Consider the following 22,097-nt stretch of genomic DNA (forward strand, 5'->3'; position numbering starts at 1 on the left):
CTGAGAGTAACTGCTCGGATATGCTGGAGACCTGGGTGTTGAGAGTCTGAAGAGATTGCATGATACCTTTAACATGGACTCGTGATGTCCTAGGCGTTGTCCTTGGTGGGTGATGGCTGTTTGAGGGTGTCCGATTCCGCTGAGTCCATTTCTGGCCTGAGTCTTCTGTGATGTTTTGTGTAAGGGTTGAACTCAGGTGCGGAGACGGAAGCAGTTTTAACAGTTTTATTGTGAGGATAAGTGCACCAGGGAAGGGGATTCCAAGAGTCCAGGAGGAGGTGAGAGGAGTGCTGGAGCTGGCTGTGGTGAATTGAGCAGGAGGCACTGGAAAAAAGGAGGAGAGGCACGTTAGCGACAATGTACACAAAATGCAAACACTAGAGATCACTGGAATCAACAAAAGCACAAAGAACTTCTCTGAAGGATCACGAGAAGGAGCCCGGAGACGACGTTTACCGTGAGGTAATGTAGACAAGACTCAGGCGCTGTAGAGAGCTGCAGCCAGTCTTAAATAGCAGGTGTGATTAGAGGATTCGCTGCAGGTGTGCCTCTCCACAGCACCAGGGGGGCAGGGTGAACGCCTCAGGAGAAACAGAGTCAAGTTAACAGCCAGCAACCAGCTCCGGAAACCGGAAGTACCACAAAGTAAAATATTCAATACAAAATAAACACCACACGTTGGTGCATGGTGGGTTTAACAGTCATTGAAAAATCTTAAGAATGATATCTAAAATCCGTTGGGGATACTTTTCATTCCAGCATTGTTTGTCATTTTTATCTGAGTGTTTGAAATGTGCATTTTTTAATGATGTAATCACTTTCTTATTAAAGTAAAAGCAATGGAGATGCTAAACAAATGGTTCTCAACTGGTGGGGAGGATCCCAGGGACCCAAAAGATGACCAAAGAACTGTTTTTAGCCTGTGCCTTAAAAAAAAAAAAAAAAATCACTACAACTTCTTTTTGTCTTGAATTGAGGACTCTGTTCCTTGAAACATCACTTCATACTGTGTATTTACCAAACCAGTGTTTTGGTTTAATGGATGAATTTCTCATATTCAGGAAGAAAAGCCATTAAAAGTAGCCTTCCTGGTTTGCGCTGCGAGCTACTTGCAAAGTATCCTGGGATTGTGCAAAAGCACAACAAAAGAAAGCACTTTTTAACAGCTTTTCTCCCATATTTTGAAACCAAAACACTAGTTCATTGTTTAGTAAATACACCTTATGGAGTTTTAATACACTCTTCAATTAGAAACAAGTAGGCGTGGTCTCTATTTGATCTGGAAATACCAAGTTTGGGAGCCAACTTTAAGAGTCTTCCCTTTATTTACAGTGCTTTCAGAGAGTATTCAGACCCCCTTCAATTTTTTCAATTTTGTTATGTTGCAGCCTGATGCTACAGTCGTTTATATCATTTTTATTCTCATTATTCTATGCTCAGTACCTTTTCAGCCATTTTCAGAGACATTCGATAGGGTTCAAGTCAGGGCTGTGGCTGTGCCCCTCTAGGGCATTCACAGGGTTGTCCCTTAGCCACTCCTGTGTTGTCTTGGCTGTCTGTTTAGGGTCAGAGTCCCGTGTAAGGTAAACCTTTGACCCAGTCTGAGGTCCTGAGTGCTGCGGATTGTGTTTTCATTGAGGATATCACTGTTATTTGCTCGATTCAGCTTTCCCTCAACCCTGACCAGTCTCCCAGTCCCTGCTGATGAAAAACACCCCCACAGCATGATGCTGCCACCACCATGCTTCACTGCTAGGGTAGTATCAATCTTGCTTTCCTCATACCAGAGAATCTTGTTTCTTTCAGTCTGACAGGTGCTTTTTTTGAAAATTCCAATAAGGCTTTAATGTGTTTTGCTTTTAGAGGCCTCATCTAGCTGCTCTGGCACAAAGCCAAGATCCACATAAAGGATCTCTGGAGCACTCAGAGTGACCTTTGGGTTCTTGGTCACCTCTCTTACTAAGGCCCTTCTCCTCTGACTGCTCAGTTAGGCTGAGCGACTAGCTCTTGGTAGAGTCCAGGCTGGGTCAATGTGCTCTTGGGAACCTTTAGTACAGCAGAAATGCTTTTATAGCTTGTATGCATTTTCAGCTGTGAGGCATTCTACAGAGAGGTTTGTGCCTTCCCAAATCATGCCCAATCATTTCAATTTGCCACAAGTGGACTCCAATCAAAGTGTAGAAAATTTAAGAAAAAAAAAACATTCTTAAATTTTGTTTTCACCTTGTCATGACGTGGCACTGGGTGTAGATTAGTTAGAGAAATGTTTTCTAGATTTTAAGCACTTACATAAATTAAAAGGAAAGCTGCCCACTCAGATAACAAGATAAGTTGAAATCTCACATAAACAATTACGATGCGCACATTGCCAGTCTATTGTGTCTCTTTTATCCTGTCAAAGTCTTTGTGTCATATCTTAAAAGCCTAACCAAGGACAATGGCTGCAAATTAACCCTGGCTAGAAGTATTATGTTGCGTGCAGAGTAGATACACAACATCTATGTATTGTCCATGGCGAATAAAGTGGTGAATAAATAAATAAATGAAACAGAGTTTAAAAAACATACATGCATGTATATTTTGACCCTAGGCTTCCATTCTTCATGATTTTTTTGTCAATAAATTTCACCTAGATACGAATTCATGCCTCACAGAAAACAGCTGCACGGTCCTCTTCAGGGTCCTCACCCACCAGTTGAGAACCACTGTCTCAGTATATTTACAGTCTGCAAAGTAACCTGGTAGTAAAATGTGTTTGATTCTATGTTGTAATAAAATATGAACTTGTAAATGTAATGACTCATCTCTTTATTTCTAAGCTATCTCTTTGTTAGTCTACTATTTGAACAGATCAGTGTTATGAAAAAACATAAGTGGGTCATCATTGAGGAGTGGCAAAGGAAGAGAGTGCGGTATTTCCCTAGAAAGGAAACTGAAAGCAAAAATGTCTTTACTCAGTAAAGCTCAGTGTTCGTGATTCCACTATAAGAAAAAGACTGGGTGAAAATGACATCCATGAGAGCGTTCCAAAGCCGAAACCACTGCTGGACCTGTTCGACCCCTTAAATAGAACCAGTCTGACAAGTGAAGAGGGCTACAAGTTCTCAGAATCATGGCCCCATCTAAAGAAATTCAAGAACAGATCAGAAACAAAGACAGTGGCATTTATCAGATTGAAAAGGGTTACAACACCGTTTCTACGGCTTCAGGACTCCAGCAAACTGTGGTGAGAGCCATTACTCACAAATGGGGACAACTTGGAACAGTGTACAACCTTCCCAGGAGTAGCCGGCCTACAAAAATTAATCCAAGAGCGCATGGACGACTCACCCAGGAGGTCACAAAAGAACTCAGAACATCTAAAGACCTGCAGGCCTCAACGGACTCAGTTAAGGTCAGAGTTCATGATTCAACAATGAGAAAGAGACCGGGCAACAATGGCAACCATGGGAGAGTTCCAAGGCCAAAACCACTGCTGACCAAAAAGAACACAAAGGCTCGTCTCACATTAATCTACAAACATCCTGATGGTTCCAAAGACGTCTGGGAAAAAATTTTATGGACTGACAAGACTAAAGTTTTTGGAAAGTGTGTGTATTCCTGTTACATCTGGCGTAAAGAAAAAAAAAACACGGCAGCATAGGGCCTGGTAGCTTTGGATGGCTTTGCCCCTATGAAAGGAAACTGCATTTTGTATTTACTCAAGTTATCTTTGTCTAATATTAAAATGTGTTTAATGGTCTGAAACTTTAAAGTGTGATTAATATATAAAAAATAAGAAATCAGAAAGGGGGGAACACTTTTTTCACAGCTCAGTATCACCTATAATTTACTGGTGATTTTGTGCCATTCATCAGAATTGCCCCTGCTGTTTAAATGCCTTAAAACGCACAGAGAAGATCCACAGTCTGGGGATGTTTCAGTGGCATATTTTGGTTTTAAAGTTCTTTTTACTATCGTTTTTCTGGTTAATTCTTTTTATGTAATATTTTACTCTGTCATGTTTAAAAATCTATTTTTGAAACAATCTATTGAGCATTCAGTTGGACATTTTAAAATCACAAGAATAAAACCAGTTCTCCTTTTAGTAATGAGTAAATACAGAGGGAAATAGGAGTGCCGTGTTGTGCAACAATAACACTGACGGACAGCTTTATCACAAGTTTTGAGATTGAAAGTGATTAAGGGAAAGCCGCAGGATGACTTTGGCAGAAATGAAACAGAAACTTTACATGATTCCAGATAAAGGGACGAACAGGAAATGAGCATCAGATCACAGAGAGGAGTGCGGAGTGAACACAGGTAAAGGTAAGCTGCTGGAAATCTGATCTTACTTTATTTTTTGTACTTTAAATGTTTATCAGTGTTGACAAGAATTAGATACAGCCTTACACTAGGCATAATCACTAAAGACTCCAGTTACTTTTCTGGATCATTCTCTGGGAAAAGTTATAAAGATACTGTCATAAAGATACATATGTAATGTTCAGTATTTTACTCTATTTGATACAAATTTCAGTCTGATGTCTGATTCATTTATTTGCTTTTGATTCAATAATGACACTTACTAATAAGAAAAAAATTAAAACACACTTTTCATTGCAGGCTTCTCGAGGGCCCCTCTCTACTGTGGGCCTGGGTAATAAGTACCCTTTTCCCCCATGATAATGTTGTAACAGCTCTGTTTATTTAAAAGTGTTCCAATGTTTAAATTTCATGTTTAAATGCTGTCAAAGTTGTTGGTGCAGGTTGTGTAAGGCTTGAATGATTGGCAGTCCAAACAAATTAGCTAAAGGTGCCTGAGGCTTAGAGAGGCAGAGTTTTAATGCAAATATAATAAACCACAAGTTTCAGGGTGAGGCTAAAGCACAGAAACACAAAGAGAAGGGAGTAAGCCACTATTATCACATGATTAGTTTAATTCAAGGTTATTTTACTGCTGTCAGAGTGAAACAAATACGGCCCTATGCTCATTTACTGCTTAGTGTTCAGGCCTGTAGAGAGAGCAGAAGCTCAAAGTTAAAAACAAGAACATGAAGCTACAACTGCTGTACACCAAATTTTGTTTTGCTGATTCCAGCAATGGCCACTCTAAACAGGTTTAAAATGACAGATTTGCAAGAAAAACAACAATATGTTTAAATTTAAAAAGTCATGCATTTATTTAAAAACCCAATATATTCTGACTTAAAAAGTGATACATTTATGAGGAAACAGCAATATTTAAAACGTAAAAAGTCAGAAGAGAAAAAAACAATATAGATACATTTTATATAATATTGTTTATATTGTATATATATATTGTATAAATATTTAAAAATTTTAATATTGCTATATATTTAAGACACAAACTTTTTTTTATCTTAAAAGTGAGTAAAAAAATATTTCTTACATTTTAATAATGATAAGTTTAACAAAAATAATTTTAAAGGTAACACTGAAAGATTTATGAGGAAAAAAGACATACTTTTTTTTATTTTAAGGGCATACATTTATGAGGTAAAAAAGAATATTTAAAAAAAATCTAAAAAGCCATGAATCTGACAAAAAAAAAAGTTAAATGTAAATTTTGAAGGTGATTGTTTTTTTAAGAAAAAAAAACAATATTATTAAACTTATAGATTAGATTATAAATCTTTTATATAGAAAGAAATATTTCATATTTAAAAAAGTCATAAGTTTACAAGAAACCAATCAATTTTTTTATTTATAATTGTTCATTTTTTAGAAAAAGGCTTTATTTAAAAATGTAAAAAGTCATAAATTATTTACAAAAAACAATATTTTATTAAATTTATAAAAGTCATACTTTTCAAGATTTCTTTTACTCTAAGAAGTCATCAATTTCCAAGAAAAAAGGTGTTTTTAGATTTGAAAACTGATAATTTTATGAGAAAAAATATTTTTGATTTAAAAACTTATGAATTTCCAAGAAAAAATTACATTTTAAAAACAAATGTAAAAACTGTTAAAATCCCTACGTTTTTAAGAAAGTCTTAATTAAAAATGTAGATTTATGATAAAAAAAATATATCTTTAAATGTGAAGTCATTAACTTACAAGATGGAAGCAGAACAAAACATAAGACCTCAACCTACAAATACCTACATAGCATCAAAGTTCTCGTACTTTTATTAAACACAATTATTTCAGTGTAAAAATTTTACATACTGTACCTTTGAATTGAAACTTGTGCTGGGCAATGCACCATCAACCAAAAAGCCATCAATGACAGCTTCAGCAGTCACCAACAGTAACAGACAGAAAAAAATGCATTAAAAAACAAGTAAAATAATGAAAATGAGGAATATTTATCCATGCATTATCTACAATCTATCAACTTTAAACAAGAATTAGTGACACAAAAAGGCAGGATCTCACAGCAACATGTCCCAGCATCACTTAGATGGGGTGTTCAGTATTCTCCCATCTTTCTGTTATATTTTTTATGCATTTGTCTGCTCTTCGTTTGATTGATGTTTCATTCTAATTGATTACTGAAAATGTGATTGATTCCACAGATAACCCCAGATTTAGACATGAGCCTCCAGGTTTGCGGCTGTTGTGGATGGTCCAAGATTACTACCTATCAGGGCCTGAGGACTCATCAAGGGAAGATGGGATGCACACCAAAGGGAATGAGAATCCCTCAGAGCGAACAATTCATGCTCAACAGTGGTTTCCCCAGAGTGACCTACTTAGGACCTCCAATTAACATAACAGAGCCTTTTGTGGACATTTTCAGCTCTCCAGCCAAGTCAGGTGAGTGACTGATTCTACTAGCTTGTTCATACTTTAAACTATATTATATTTAATTTATCACTAGTGCCTGTCATTGGGCTGCTAAATTGGTTATATGTTTTCAGATAGTGGACACAACACCTGGATTGATATATGGGAGCCCAGCCAGAGAGAAAGCAGAATGGTTAATAACACCCCAGCCAAGAAAGAGGTGTGTACTGAAGTGAGAAAAATGAGATTATGCTGACTAAGCATAAGGGATGGGACAAAACACTGATACCACATATCATATTGTATCACCCTTTATTCTTGAATTAAATTGCGTCATATCATACCATCCTTTACCCTGCCATTCCGACCCCTACAAAGCACTTGTAACTTTTTGTTTGTTTGTTTGACTGTATTACTTTTTGAATCGTAACAGTTACTTTATTATGCTCTTTAACATCCACAGACCAAGCAGACGTCTGACTTAAGCCTCCAAGTTTGTTGGTGTGGTTGGTCCCAAATTACAACCTATCAGGGCCTGAGGATTCATCAGGGGAAGATGGGATGTACACCAAAGGGAATGAGGATTCCTGAGAGCGAACAATTTAGGTTTACTAGTTCAGTTCCTCAATTAACCTTCACAGAACCTCCAACCTCCAGGCCTCTCTTAGAAACTTCCACCCCTTCCACCGCGTTTGCCAAGTCAGGTGAGTGGTAATTGCTGATTTTTTTTTTTTTTAACTCTTCTTCACTTTGCACAAATTTGCAATACAGTCAATATCAAGAGTTAAAAAGGCACAGAAGAGTAAGAGGGAAACAATACCACATGTGATCATTTTTTAAAGAGTATAAGAGAATGCATTCAAAGAACATGGAAGCGATTTAATTATTACTTTTCCTGTTCTATCTGGGTTAAAGTGCCACAATAAAATTATCAGATGATTGAAAAACAGGTATAACCTGATAGATGGTTAAAATATTTTTGTTTTCAGAGGACAGAAAGAAGACTCAGGGAAATCTACCTAAAGAATCCCGCCAAAAGGAAACCAGAGCAACTCATATCACTCCAGTCAAGACAGAGGTATGCTAAAACATAATCATTAATATGGCAATACTGTAAATGTACAACGGCTACAGCGACACAAAATAATGTACGTTGATATGAGTTTTAAAGCAAAAAGTTGTGCTCGTTATTTTCAGTAACTTGCCCATCACTGCAACAACCATTTCAAATTGAGTCTATCACAAAAGTAAAGCAAGAGGCATGAATCTAAATAAAAGAAAGAAACCATTTTTGAAGAAAAAAATATGTATATCTTAATTTCAAAGTATGATCCATGTCCCATCTGTAAACATGGACACGACAGGTTTTTTGGCTGATGCTAGAGCCGAAGCCAAAGTGAAACTTTATATTTCTTTCTTTTTCACCATGCTCAAGTTGAATAGGTGACTCAACCACCCAAAGATTAAAGACCAAAGACATGCTCTTCAGGTTAGTTGGTGACTCTACCTCCCACAGGCATAGGACATGCTCGAGTTAAATATGTGACTCTACCTCCCACTGACCAAAAGCATGCTCTTTAGGTAAACAGGTTGCTCTACTTCCAACAGACCACAGCCTGTAACCCAATAAAGGCCTTGATTCTTAATTAGAATGGCCACTTTGATTGTAAATGGATGGATCTTTTCTGCTTAAGTATGGTTCAAAATGGTACATACCTGTTAAACAAAAGGTTAAGTCTTAATAAGACTTTGAATACCTCTCTCCCCTTCCTGACAGCCTCTCAAGGTGTCATCAGTGTCCCCTACCTTTGGCGTGACAGCCAATCCTGCAGGCACAGAGGTCAAAGTAGGGGCAACAAACCAATCACGTATGGTCCACTACTGTTTTTCAACAGAACTAAGTCAGATATTGTCACGATATGATGGGGCTTAGCTTGACTTTATTATTTCTCTGCAGTGTTTGAAACTCCAACCCCACCACCACAGGTTTCTAAACCAGCCACCGAAGTCCGTCGAGTGCTTGATTTCTACACCGGTGCACAGCAGGTACAGCAGATTCTCCATTAGCTTAAATATCAGAAAATCCAGATTAAACTGTAAAATCACCTCTATTACTCTTTCAACAATGACTTCCTTTTCATGTATGAAAATAAATGGTAAAAAGAGTGGAAATCATATGACAGCCTGATCAAGCTTGCTTTGATGTTTTTGTCCTTCAGGTGCAACAGCTGGATGTCAATATTCCAACTACAGCAGCAGCGGAAATATCTGTCCGACAAAAGGAGACGGATAGAGAGAGAGAGAGGAGGGAACAAGAACTGGCAAAGGTACTAAGCTTGGCAGGGCTCCCTACTAAAAAACCTCGAGAATAGACCCCTCCCATGTTTGTGATTCATTGATGAGATCAATGCATGTGTGTTGGATCAGTAGCATTGGTGCCAGCGTCCTAGCTAGCAGTTCCCTCATTTTGGGTGTGGCAAACTATAACTGGGTGTCTGATGTAGGAATCAATTTTTTTGTGTTAAATTTTAACCCATTTTCAACTGGTTTCTGCCAAATTTTGGTAATTCTTTGAACCAGCTTTAACCAACATTTTATTTTTGCTGCATTTTTAGGGCACTTTTGCGTCTTGCTACTTTTCACCCATTTTACCCACTGTTTTTCCATTTTTTGACATCTTAAACCAATATTTGCTGGGGTTTCTTGCCCTCTTTGTTTCACATTTTACACCGTTTTCACTGTTTGTCACCTTCTTTTAACAATTTTTGCCACTGTTGTGCCCATTTTTGCCGCTTTAAACCAGTTTTTTGCTCTCTTTGTGCAACTTTGCCACTGTTTTGCCAATTTAATCCGATGTTTGCTACTTTAGGTACATTTTTGTCTGTTTTGCCATTTTTGCCACTTCTTTTTGCAAGTTTAGTCAATTTTTTTGCCAATTTTTGACTGTTAAGCCACTGTTTTGCTACTGTTTGGCCACTTTTAATCCCTTCCTGCTGTTGTCCAGCCCTTTATGCCACTTTTGACACTGGTTTGCCACTTTAGATACATATTTGCCGGAATTTGCCTATTTTCACCACTTTACACTCATTTTTGCCACTTCCTTTGCTCATTTTTATCCCGTTATTGCCACTTTTGCCCTTTTTTGACTCTGCCTTGACATGTTTGATCTACTTTTCTGATTTTGTCCATTTTGCCAGGCCCTGTTTTGCCACTTTTATCAAAATCTTTCCCCTTTTTGCCCATTTGTGCCAAGGTTTGCCCCATTCAATCCATTTTTGATGCCATTTTTCCATTTTGCCACTTTTGATCCACTTCTGCTGCCTTTGTCCATTTTTAATAATAATAATAATACATTTTATTTATAATGCACTTTTCATTAAGGAAAATCTCAAAGTGCTACAGAGTCCGCTAAAAATCAAAAGGATATAAAAACACCAAATCAATAAGATCAGAAAGAGTGAAAACAGCATTAAAAGCAGTTTGGAAATGCCTGTGTGAACAGAAAAGTCTTAAGGCCTTTTTTGAAAGAGTCCAGAGGCTTAGGATTCCTCAGATGGTCAGGGACGGTGTTCCAGATGCGGGGGGCCGCGGAGAAAAAGGCCCGGTCTCCCATGGTCCAGAGATTTGTTTGGGGCTGAAAAAGCCGGTTGGAGCCGTGGGACCGGAGGTGTCGAGATGATGTGTGCGGGGTGAGGAAGTCTTTGAGGTAGACTGGGGTGTTGCCATGGATGCAGAGGTGGGTGAGGATAGCGATCTCATAGTGGATTCTGGAGGTTATGGGGAGCCAGGAGAGGTTCTGAAGAATGGGGGTGATATGTTCATGTTTGCGGATTTTCATGAGAATATGGGAAGCACTGTTCTGTTTTTGTCACATTAGACCCATTTTTGCCGCCTTTCCGCCATTTTTGCCACTTTTCACCCTTGTTTGCCACTTTGTTTTACCTGTTTGAACCTCTTTTTGCAACTTTTTAGCCATTTTTGCTGAATTTTTGCCAGTTATAACCCAATTTTTGCCTTTGTTTTACCTGTTTGAACCCCTTTTTGCAACCTTTTAGCCATTTTTGCTGAATTTTTGCTGAATTTTTGCCAGTTATAACCCATTTTTGCCTCTTTTTACAGCTGTATAAATATTCTCCAACAAAGTTATCTCATTTTTTTCCTGCTTTATTTTCTGGCATCCTGTTGTTTGTGCACACTGTGGCATAGCTTTGAAATCTGATATTACTTTCCAAATGGTTTCAGTATACCCATTCACATAGTTAATACTACCAATAAAAAGGTAGTTCTGTTTCGGTTACATTTTAAAAAAATCTATATTTGTAAATAAACATTTTTTTAAATTATTTTTATTTACTTTGATAAGAGTGGATATTATTCAGATTAAAAGTAAAATATGATTATCATAGTAATCTTTACAATGGCCCATGATTTTGCTGGCCTCCATTGGCCCCTGGTTTGCCTGCCCCCCCTTTTATGAGCGACCTTGGAGCTTGCGCAAAAAGCTTGGACAAGACTAGCACTGGGGCTCCATAAATACCATCAAAAGGTGGACATTTTCCACTAAAGCCATGCTAAAATGCTGTTCAAATGTCACACTGCAGCGTTAAAGGTTATATGGATAAGGTGTGGCACCAGAATTACAAATTTGGATGGGCCCATGTCATTTTGACTGATCCTGTCGTTAAATATGAATGAAAGAAGCTGAAGGATATGGTAAAAGAGTGAAATACTGCAGTTGTATTTACTTATGTGCTTAATTCATTATAATATGCAAAAGCATATTGTTTTGTCCACATTCAAGGCAGAGCGGGACAGACTGAAGGCAGATATACAGATAAAAATTCAAGTGAGAGAACAAAAAATGGCCGAAGTTGAGTCATCTGCAAAGGCCTGCAAGGTAAACTATGGCACATTTTTACACTTAGATTTTAAATTTTGAAATATTTATTATAATTGATGACTGTGTATTATTCCTATCAGGTCAGCTTGGACACGGAATGGCTGGAGATCAATGATGTGTTCTCTGATGTGATGAGGGTTGTGGAGGAGGCTCGGCAGAAAGCTCTTCTGCCTCTGGAGGAAAGGTGGGTCATGTGTGGCTCTGATTAAAAAGCACTTACAGGTCATCAGTGCTAACATGTTTGACAGACTGACTAATGTATTTAATGTTTGGTTCAGGAGACAGAGAGTGAAGAGAGAAGCAGAAGACCTGGTCCAGGATCTGCAGAAGGAAATTGACGAACTCAAACAGAGCTTCTATGAGCTGGACCAAAACCAAGACCTGCAGGTTAGCACAAATCTCTAATCATCAACTGTTTTCATGGTCTGAGGGTAACTGAACCCAAAATTTGCCTTCAAATAAGTCTGCTTTTATAGTTAAAGTTTTAAACCTAATTTCCGAGTTACTGACTTAGATCAAAGCCTAAAAACACAAATTGCTAGACTTAAACCACCAAATTACCCCTGATTTATTTTTTATTTGCACACAGGTGTCTCCTCTAACATCCCTGGATGAAACTTGGAAAACTGTGGAAGTGGACACTTCATTCTCCTTCGGTACACTGAGAGCAACGATATCAGACATGATGCGAAACATTCAGGATATCCTAGATAACCTCTCCTCTATCGGTGAGATTTTTCCACTTGTATTAATAAAATCACATTAAAATCTGTATTCAAAACATTATCATCTGTTTTAATCCAACTTTTCTTTCCACAGAGCTCAAGAGGACTCCCAAATTTGCAGGTGTGTTACTAAATTTGTGCAATAAATATGGATTTTATAGACAAGGAAAACGCTATAAATGCTCCATTTAAGATTCAAAAACACAAGAATTCACAGAGAAAGACAAGGGAAGCTTCTGTATGGGGTTAGGGTAAACGTTAAGGTCAGGGTTAGGATGCCAAAAGTTAAAAGTTTAAAAACCTGACCTGCAAAATCTAATAGCAAAAAGTGTAACTAAGCCAAGTAAACAGTCTGATAACAGGACAAAAGCTTGTCCTCTTTGAAAATATTTTAATGCAGCCATGGTAGCTTACATGGACTTGTTATCTGTGCTAGCTACGTAAATAATGTACCTCCATACCTCACATAGCTCTGTAGCCCCATGGCTTATGTAGCTCTGTGGCCAATGAAGTTCTGTAGCTAACATGGCTCTTAAGTTAACATAGTAAACATATATCTGTGGCTAATGAAGCTCCATAGCTAATGTAACTAATGTAGCTCTGTAGCTAACAAAGCTCCATAGCTGACTTAGCTCTGTGGCTAACTCAGCTAATGTGGCTCTACACAGTTCTGTAGATAACCTAATTAACATAGCTAAGTAGCTAACTTAGCTCCATAGATAACATAGCTAACATAGCTCTGTAGCTAATGTAGCTCTGTAGCTAATGTAACTAACATAGCCCCTTAGCAAGTGTAAATAACCTTGCTCTCTAATTAACTTAGCTATGTAGCTAACTTGGGTAACTAAGTCCCACAGTTAATTAAACGCCATAGCTAACACAGCTCTGTAGCTACCATTTCTCTGCAGCAAACTCAGCTCACATGGAGCTTAGCTTTAGCTACATGTATATGCTCTCCATGTAGCTACGTCATTTTTAGCAATGTAGTTCCGGTTGCTGAAGCTAACTTTGTTCCATTGGTTCATGTAGTAACATAAATTACGTAGCTATGTAGCTTTAGCCAAAGCTAACAAAGCTAAAGCAAGCCACCATTCATGTAACTTCTTTTAAATTGGGTCAATACATAATTTAATCCTGGATTAGTCCTCTTAACTTTTGTGTTTTTTTTATGTAGCCTGTGGAATTAGATTGCTACACAGGACACAACAGCTCCGGGGTTCTTGTATCTGAGTTTTTATTTTAACAACTCAAAAAAATACGGCAGTAGCCCAGGCAGTCACCTTTCCAGTGTCCACCTTTGAAACAAACAAACAAAAACAACAACAAAAAAAAAAACAAAAACTGTACATCATTTACTTTTTCAACATTACAAAATCACGTGCCACTCAAACTAGCTAACATTACCTTACAGGATCAAACAGTGCTCGTGGATGGTGCAGACAATCCAAACACATCTAGCTCAGCAGAGCCTAAAACACACCCTCTTGTTAACGTATTTACAGAAAACATTTTGTTACAATGATATCAAAAAAGATGTCTATGTTTACTCACTGCTCTTAACATTTTTGCAAGCACAGCAACAGCGCAGTCATTTCAGCAAAAACCCAGGTTGTCGCGCGTGGTAAACAGGGAAAGAAAAAGACCATGATGCACTTGGCTGAGTGACTGTTTTTGCAACTATATGCTGCCACCTAGTGGCCATAATCAGCAACTACCTGTGGAATTCCACTTATAATCTGATTCTTCATTCAGTGACAAAACAATGTCCAAAACATAAGAAAACAACATAAAACATGTATATTTGAATTCACCAAACAGTTGAACTATAAATACTCAGTGGATAGAATATATATGCACTATTGTACCACCTGGTTACACTTAAATGATGTGTTTCTTAGTCTGTCATGTTTACTGTGCAGTTATTTCATGAATGTAGCCAGACTTTGTTTATGAATAAAGTTAAATTAGAAAATAGATAAAACATTGTACTGGCAAATTATGGCCATTCCTTTCTGAGATATATGGTGTCTGTCTGATGAATAACCATCAGAAATGTACGGTCTGCACCTAGACCCCTCTCCATTGGTCTGGTCTGATCTAATACCTGGCCCAAATGTTTCAGACTGGAGCTTTGCAAGATGGATCTGCCTGATGACAGACATGGAATCTGGCCCATCCATCTGCTTTACAAAGTTAGATTTGTTTACTGCGAGAGATGAACATCAGTAAATCAATCTGTGTTTGTATAGTGCCAGTTTACAGCCACTTATCTTGAGAGAATTTACAAAGAAGGCAGGTCTAGGCCGGGCTCTCTGATGTGGCGTTAATAACCATGAGCAAAGCACTAGCAGTACTTAGCCCTGTTACAGTAACAACATTCAGCAGAACTAGTCTCATGTTGAGCCCTCTGCCGAAGATTGGAAAGCGGTAGGGTGTGAGAAACCAGGAAGAGGAAAGGGACGGGAGAAACGACAATTAAAAGACAAATTTATGGCAGTTGTGGCCACAAACTTTTCTACCATGACAACCTGAAAACATCCCACTTCTGGTGTCAGTATGGAGGTGCAATAATGTATCATGACCAGACTGTTGAGTAATGACACTCCTGTGGTTGTTATTACAACATGATAGAGGAGATAACAAGTAAGAAGAAGTCACACTCTCTTGTGAAAGCATGTGTTATCTCAAATGTTGCATAGTACTGTCACTGTTTAAAAATCACCATATACGAGCATGTATGCATGAAGAGAGGAATTAATATAGCTTAATGTTTTCAAGCAAACATGATACTCTCGTTAGTTACATTTTGTGAAAATTAGGAGTTTTTTCTTGTTTTTCTAAAGGCTTATTTGTTTCCATTTTGTTTTAACCTGCAGTGGATATAAAGCTGGACCCGACCACTGCTCATCCATTCCTCGAGCTTTCAGCCGATGGGAAGAAAGTGAGAGATGGAGGAAAGGATCAGGGATTTCCTTTCTCTCCTAAGAGGTTCGACATGTTTGGCAGCATCCTGGGACTCAACAGTTTGACGTCTGGGAGGTCCTACTGGGAGGTGGAGGTCCGGAACAAGTCAGGGTGGGATCTGGGTGTAGCAAGAGGGGACGCAAACCGCAAGGGCAAACTGTCTTTGACTCCAGATAACGGGTACTGGGTTACTGTTCATTACGAAGACGACAAGTATGCCGCCCTGGCAACTCCACCTGTCAGCCTCGCCCTGACAGAGAAACCACAGAAGGTGGGAGTGTTTGTGGATTATGAAGAAGGGCTCGTGTCCTTTTATGACGTGATGGAGAAATCTCACATCTACTCGTTTACTGAGTGTTCATTCGATGGGGAGATCTTCCCATATTTTAGTCCACATCCTAAGAAAAACCAGACAAACTCTGCTCCTCTGGTTATCAGTGCTGTGAACAAGCAGGAGTAGCTCCATTGAGGGCAAACAATAGGAAACGTACGGAGGCCCAGAATGGCTATGCTTTACATTCTTTAAATCTCCAAAGAGTCTATGTTGTTTTTAAAAAGTTATCAAACAAACTTAAATTAGTTGTAATCGTTCTGTATGACCTATGAAAAAAATGAATGTCTGCATGGAGGTTTGTTTATTTGTTTATAAATAAATGTTTATAAATGCCACAGCCAGGCAGGTGTCAGACATGGCATTTAACTGCCAAAACAGCCTTTGTTTACATTTTCCACAGCAAAGTGGAAAATATTAATTGTATGGAGGCCACAAATGGCCAATTTTTCTTACATATTTTAAGATTGTAATATTTGTTTAACTCCAAATATAGTTGTTCTTTTTTTTAACCAGTTGTTCAAAAAAATAGTTGCTATGCTTCCATATGACCTCTGAGAAAAAGAAAAGCCAGCAGGGAAAATCAGGGAAATGTATTTTATTTGATTATAACTGCAATGCTTGTATGTAACCTGACATTATCAAGAAATTATATAAAATGTATGGAGGCCAAGAATGGCCATGCTTTACATCTTTTAATAACATTTTTTTTCTATTTTTAAGAGTTCAATTGTTTTTGAGATTCCAAAGAACCTTGTTTCTTTGTTTTTATCCAGTTGTTTAAAACAAACACACTAACTGAACAATCACACAAAAGAGAGACTTTCACTCTATTGCCACACTGCCACCAGGTAGGTGTCAGACATGATGTTACACCCACCAAAATTATATTGATTTACATTTTCTTCAACAAATTTTGGCATCTATCTTTTTTAAAATTATCAAGAAAAAATATACATTGTATGGAGGTCCAGAATGGCCATGCTTTACATTCTTAGTTCAGAATTTTCTTCCAAATTTCAGGACTTTAAGGTATTTTTTAAATCTCAGGAGAACCTTTTTAAATCCAGTTATCAAACAAACTGAAAATAGTTGTAATGCTTCTGTATGACCTATGAAATTTTGAACAAAAAAAGTCAGCATGAAGATTTATTTCATTTTATTTTTATTTTAATGCTTGTAAATGATGCCACCAGATCAAGTTAGACATGTTGTTACACCAGCAGATTTTGCATTTGTTTACTTTTTCTACAGCAATTGTATAAAGAAACAATATACAGTGGTACAGAATGACAATGATTTACACTCCATGTTTCTTTTTTTTATATAGTTTTATTACTTAATTTAATTTAATTTAATTTAATTTTATTACTTTAATGCTGCAACCAGGTAGGCTTAAGACTTTGCATTACAATGCCAAAAGAGCCTTTGTTTACATTTTCTACAGAAAAGTTTATAGGTTATCTTTTGACATTATCAAGCACAGCTTTTCAACAAGAAACACTAGTAGCATAAACGGCTAAACTAGTTATGCAAACATAAAACAATGGCAAAAACAACATTGATAGCATAGACGTAGAGTCACCTTTGGTCCCTTTAAATCAGTCTAGAAGCAGCTAAATAATAGCAGCTTGGATTTGCCCTTAGAAAACTGGACAGAAAGGCTGTAACAAGCCCACCAGTCGATCAAATTAGTCAGCCCTTAAACAGCAAATTGATGAAAAACTTTAGGTTCTAGAAATATAAAGTAGATGAGTTTAAAAAAATAGTATCCTCAGTATAGTGTGCATCGATCAAGACATGAGCTATTGGTTGAAAATTTGTCTTGTGTAACAAACTGTAAATATGTTTATTTCTGCTGTGAATATTGGCATGTAAATATGGGTGTTAATGGGACTCCTCAGATCTTTAATTGCCAGTCTCTACTGGATATTTAAGGAACTGCAGTGTGTTAATTTTGGGTGAATCATGGGATTCTATTGATGTTTACGAACTTCACTTTTATTATATTTTATTGTTTTGTTGTTCTTACCATCTGGGGTATTTGTTCTGCTGTCCATGTTTAGTCTTGTGTGTTTCTGCCCTACTTCATCATTACTGTTCATATATTGGTGAAGACATTTTTGCTGAGTTGTATCAAATTTTAAAAAAATTGTAATCAGCTGTAAGTAAACTAACTATTCTGCCAATGTATCTTTACCATCTGAACTGGATGTCTTTTTTGGCTTTTGCTTTGTTTCTACTCTTTATTTTTAATAAATATTTATCCACAACATCTGATTTTTCACTTCTGTTTTTCACCTAATTAAATTTGTGCTCATCTGTTATTTCGTTCATGTGGTAGCATTGTTCAGTCGTTTGTTTGGAAACTTACATGAAAAGAGACTCAACATATGTTAGTGTTCAGGTATTATTTCAGGTGAGAAGACATGACAAATACTGGTATGCTGTCAACCAAAACAAAAAATCCTTTATAACCAAAAAAGTTGTGATTGAACATGCAGATTTTTGATTAACATCACAGATGGTTATGGACATTTCATGCTTATGATCAGTGCATGCAGTGCTGAGCATTGCAAATGCTAATGGACAATAAATGATCATTACACATGGAAATTCAACATTACAACATTTTATTGGTAATTTATATCACATATTAATAAACTTTAAAAATAGCAGACTTTTCCCATGTAAAACAACACTGCATGTCAGAAAGTGGGGAAAATGGAACGCAATTGTGACCCAGGTTTCTTAAAGTTATGCCAGAGGGATAACCACTAAAAAGAAACCAAAGCTAACTGGTAACAAACCAGAGCTAAAAATCCTCAAATAAAACACTAATGTCATTAGACCAGTGAAAAATTAAACAAAGGGCTGGGCAAAGGCCTCCAGCACTAATCAACTTCAACTGATTAATCCCAGAAAATACTTTCTGATAAGGTGTCAGGAATGCTTGGAGTGCAAACTCGTCTGGAATGATTACTGCATAGGCTTACAGACTAGCATATGTAGTTGCATATGCATTAATGGCGGGGGGGGGGCGCTATAAAGAATAATTATAATGACAATAATAATTCCCTCCTTATATTCTATTCAGCAATCCTGTATTTCTTAAAAACTCAAATATAAATGTCATGATCTTAACCTCTGTTGGTTTATTGTCACTATTGTCTCCTTTCACCTATTTTTTCCCCCAAAATCTCATTTTTCTGCACCAAGACTCAAGGATGGTCAGGCTCTTAAAAGGGTTGGGCTGATCGTTGCTGTTCTCCGACTGGCTGATTGGTTCGGCTGCAGCTGCACGCTGATCAGCACCATCTTGCAGCAGCACAGGTGGAAGGAATCAGCCTAAGGGACCACAATCAGCAACACACACACAAACACACACTCCAAAAGAAAGGTCAGTAACATGAGAGGGGATACAGCTGTGGGTGTAACACTCACTCCAACACACAAGAAAACTCAAGGAGATGCACTCACTAATTCTGATGGTGAGATGATGAGTCAGCTTTGAGCTTTGAAAGGTTGCACCTCAGTTTGATCACTATAGGTAGTAAAGACCTTCATACAGGCATATTGAGCCTTTTAGCATCATTTAGCTGTATTATGTTGTTCCAGTACTACAGCAGAGAACAGCGGCTCTCAACGTTCTCAACTGGAGTTGGAGCCAAAAAGCAAGGCAAAAAGCTCAAATGACAGTGTAATCTCTATGATACAATGCTTTTGAGTCTGTTACCACCACAGGGCTGCTAACTTAATGCATTTAAAAATGATGCTGTTGTTCTGTGATGTTAAGATGGTGAAACATGTCACACTGGTAACCACTGAGTGATAGTTCTGTTGGCATTGACAGGTCTGAGTCTCCTACAAAGATTCAGACAGATCTGTCTCAATCCTGCTGTTACTGCTATTAAACTTTAAATCATCACCTCATTTACATAAGCACTGAACATAATGTCATCTGATGAACCATTATCAGCATTTCAAACAATTAAGGAACTGCTGCATCAAACCATGATGACAGCAAAACAACTTCCTCATTCTCCAAAAAGCAGTCAGATTGTGTCAGTTTATCTATATTGCTCAAGAATGCAGTTAAGCTGTATAGATTTTAGGTGATTGGTTGTTGAAATGTCAGCATGTCAAGAGGAGGTTTAAAAGGGGAGACTTGCCTGTAGTCATCAAAATCAGCTGGTTGTTTTTCTCTTCTGACAGAGAAAGCAACAAAACAGGTGAGAAATCTCAACCTTTCGTTGTTTTATTAAAATGGAAATGAGTATTTTAAGGATATGGTGAATTGTGTTTATGTAATTTTAATCACAATGTAATCATTTATTCAAAAAGGTCGGCCTGGATTATTTCTGAAATTGATTAATGCCTATTTCAGACAGTTCATGCCTGCTCTTGGTTAATGAATCTATATGTGGATACACTGTTCTGCTCAACAGCTCATACTAGGTTCTTTTTTCTCTCTTAAAACAGCATGAATGCTTTAATCTTGACCGCCATCATCTTGACTGGAGCTCAAATTTGTGAGATGCGTGCAGTGACATTACAGCCCTGTGTTTTGCAAAGTGACGTCCGTGCGTATGAAACTTTCGCCAAGCGACACATCCTCTCAAAATCCTTTGACAAGAATTCTCTGCAAGAATGGCAGAGGTAAGCTTTAAAGTCATGTGATTTATTTCATTATGAAAGAGTAAAATTGAAAAAGTTCTGGTTATCTGTGGGCCCTGTGATACACATGGAACAAAGCATTTTGGGACTCAGTCTGATGAGAATAGAAGGAAAAGTGTAGCAAAAGAAAGTTGTTGCTAAGTTGCTAATGTTTATTATTAATACAGATTTAAATTCGATTTGCCTGTTGAAATAAAAATTGCACATAGATAAACACTGTACATGTAAATGAACATTACAAAACTAAATGGAGATTGTGCACAATTACACATGAAAAGAAACCAGTTAATGAACATATCAGTTGTGGATATTGCACATATACAGTAACATTATACATGTCAATGAACATTGCACATGTTAAGGAAATTGCATATGTAATGTTTAATTGCTCATGTAAATGAACATTACACATGTATATTCAACCATTTACTTGTTATTGAACATTACACATTTACAACCTGCACCTGACTTTGTTGTATATGACAAAAAGTGGAAACAGAAATTGCATATATTAAAAAACATTGTATACATTAATTAATATTGTGCATATACAATTTGCAATGTCCATAAACACAAACACGCTAATGAATATTGAGAATGTATTGAATATTGCACACGCCAATGAATATTGTGCATGTTTATTAACATCGCACATTTAATCAACACTGTGCACGCTTATAAATATTGTACTTGTTTGTTAATATTGCAAATTAATTTGTTGATGTTAATGAATATTTTGTATATAAATATTGCATATGTAAATGAAAACTTGTACAGGCTTATAAATATAGCACATGCAAATTGATATAGCGCATTTATTCTACTTTGTACACCTTAATGAGTACTATGCATGTCACATAATATAACACATTATTAAAAATTACACACATTCATGAATACTGCACATTGTTATTAAAATTGCACATGTAAATGAACATTGTGTATGCTAAGAAATATTGTGCATTTTTTATTATTATTGCACATTTAACTTTGTAAACACTAAAGAATATTGCATATGTCAGTTAATATAACATGATAATAAAAATTGAACCCATTCATCTATATTGCACATAATAATTAACATTGCACATGTTAATAAAAATTGTGTTTCTTCATTAATGGTTGAAATTAATATTTTTCGTTGTTGGATATTTCACACTGATTGATATTTCCCTTGTCTTAAGACTTTACAAATGTTAATAAGCATTTCATATTTGAATGAATATTGCACATTTAAAGCATTTCACATGTCCATGAACATTACACACATAGACGAATGATCTACATATGAATCAACATTGGTCATTTGAATTTAAAAAAAAATTGCATGATGAATATTGCACATGTAAATGAACATTTTGAATGCTTATGACCACTTGCCCACAAAATTTTAGCATGGAGCTGTAACACAGACATAAATGGTCATTTTACATTGAAACTACATGGGAAAACTACTAAACCATTCTGCTGAATATGCTAACTTGTATGTTATCAGCCTTGTTTTAAGGAAAACATGGTTTACCTGCAATTTTGGCCACCATAACCCACATTACCCATAATTCTAGAGTTTCATAGAGACATCCCTGTCTGATTGAGCTTGTCATTTTAGATACTAGCTGCTACTACTGAAGTTAGAGAAGCTCTTGAGTTTCGTGATTATAAAATCTGGCACTTCCTTGGTCACTTGCATCCAGAACAGCCAGTAATAGCTTGTCTCAACCTCTAGAGGGCAGCCACCATGCGTGCCTCTAACACATCATGTAGAACA

The 22,097-nt window shown here is 37.0% G+C and overlaps 1 protein-coding gene across 2 annotated transcripts; it reads left to right on the forward strand.

Annotated features, from left to right (window-relative positions):
- Positions 1-4,287: 4,287 nt before the first annotated feature.
- On the forward strand, positions 4,288-16,341 carry LOC121504539 (E3 ubiquitin-protein ligase TRIM21-like). 2 transcript variants are annotated; one of them, XM_041779404.1, is made up of 14 exons: positions 4,288-4,308; positions 6,522-6,762; positions 6,867-6,952; positions 7,196-7,436; positions 7,722-7,810; positions 8,510-8,600; positions 8,690-8,778; positions 8,952-9,059; positions 11,534-11,629; positions 11,713-11,816; positions 11,911-12,019; positions 12,222-12,360; positions 12,452-12,478; positions 15,234-16,341. In XM_041779404.1, the coding sequence occupies exons 2-14, from the start codon at positions 6,540-6,542 to the stop codon at positions 15,779-15,781; spliced, it is 1,950 nt and encodes a 649-aa protein (XP_041635338.1). In that variant the 5' UTR covers positions 4,288-4,308; positions 6,522-6,539; the 3' UTR covers positions 15,782-16,341. The 2 variants fall into 2 exon arrangements, with proteins under 2 accessions (XP_041635338.1, XP_041635339.1); XM_041779405.1 differs by lacking the exon at positions 4,288-4,308 and having other exon boundaries at positions 6,418-6,762.
- Positions 16,342-22,097: the final 5,756 nt, after the last annotated feature.

Source organism: Cheilinus undulatus, linkage group 22 (genome assembly GCF_018320785.1).
Source record: "Cheilinus undulatus linkage group 22, ASM1832078v1, whole genome shotgun sequence".
NCBI lineage: Eukaryota > Metazoa > Chordata > Actinopteri > Labriformes > Labridae > Cheilinus > Cheilinus undulatus.

What these genes read in the sequence shown, in the direction of transcription:
- LOC121504539 (XM_041779404.1), top strand. Translation starts at nt 6,540, where the DNA reads ATGAGCCTCCAGGTTTGCGGCTGTTGTGGATGGTCCAAGATTACTACC. An exon ending in GGGAACAAGAACTGGCAAAG is followed by an intron (nt 9,060 to 11,533) that starts GTACTAAGCTTG and finishes TCCACATTCAAG; the next exon opens with GCAGAGCGGGACAGACTGAA. An exon ending in GAGGACTCCCAAATTTGCAG is followed by an intron (nt 12,479 to 15,233) that starts GTGTGTTACTAA and finishes TTTAACCTGCAG; the next exon opens with TGGATATAAAGCTGGACCCG.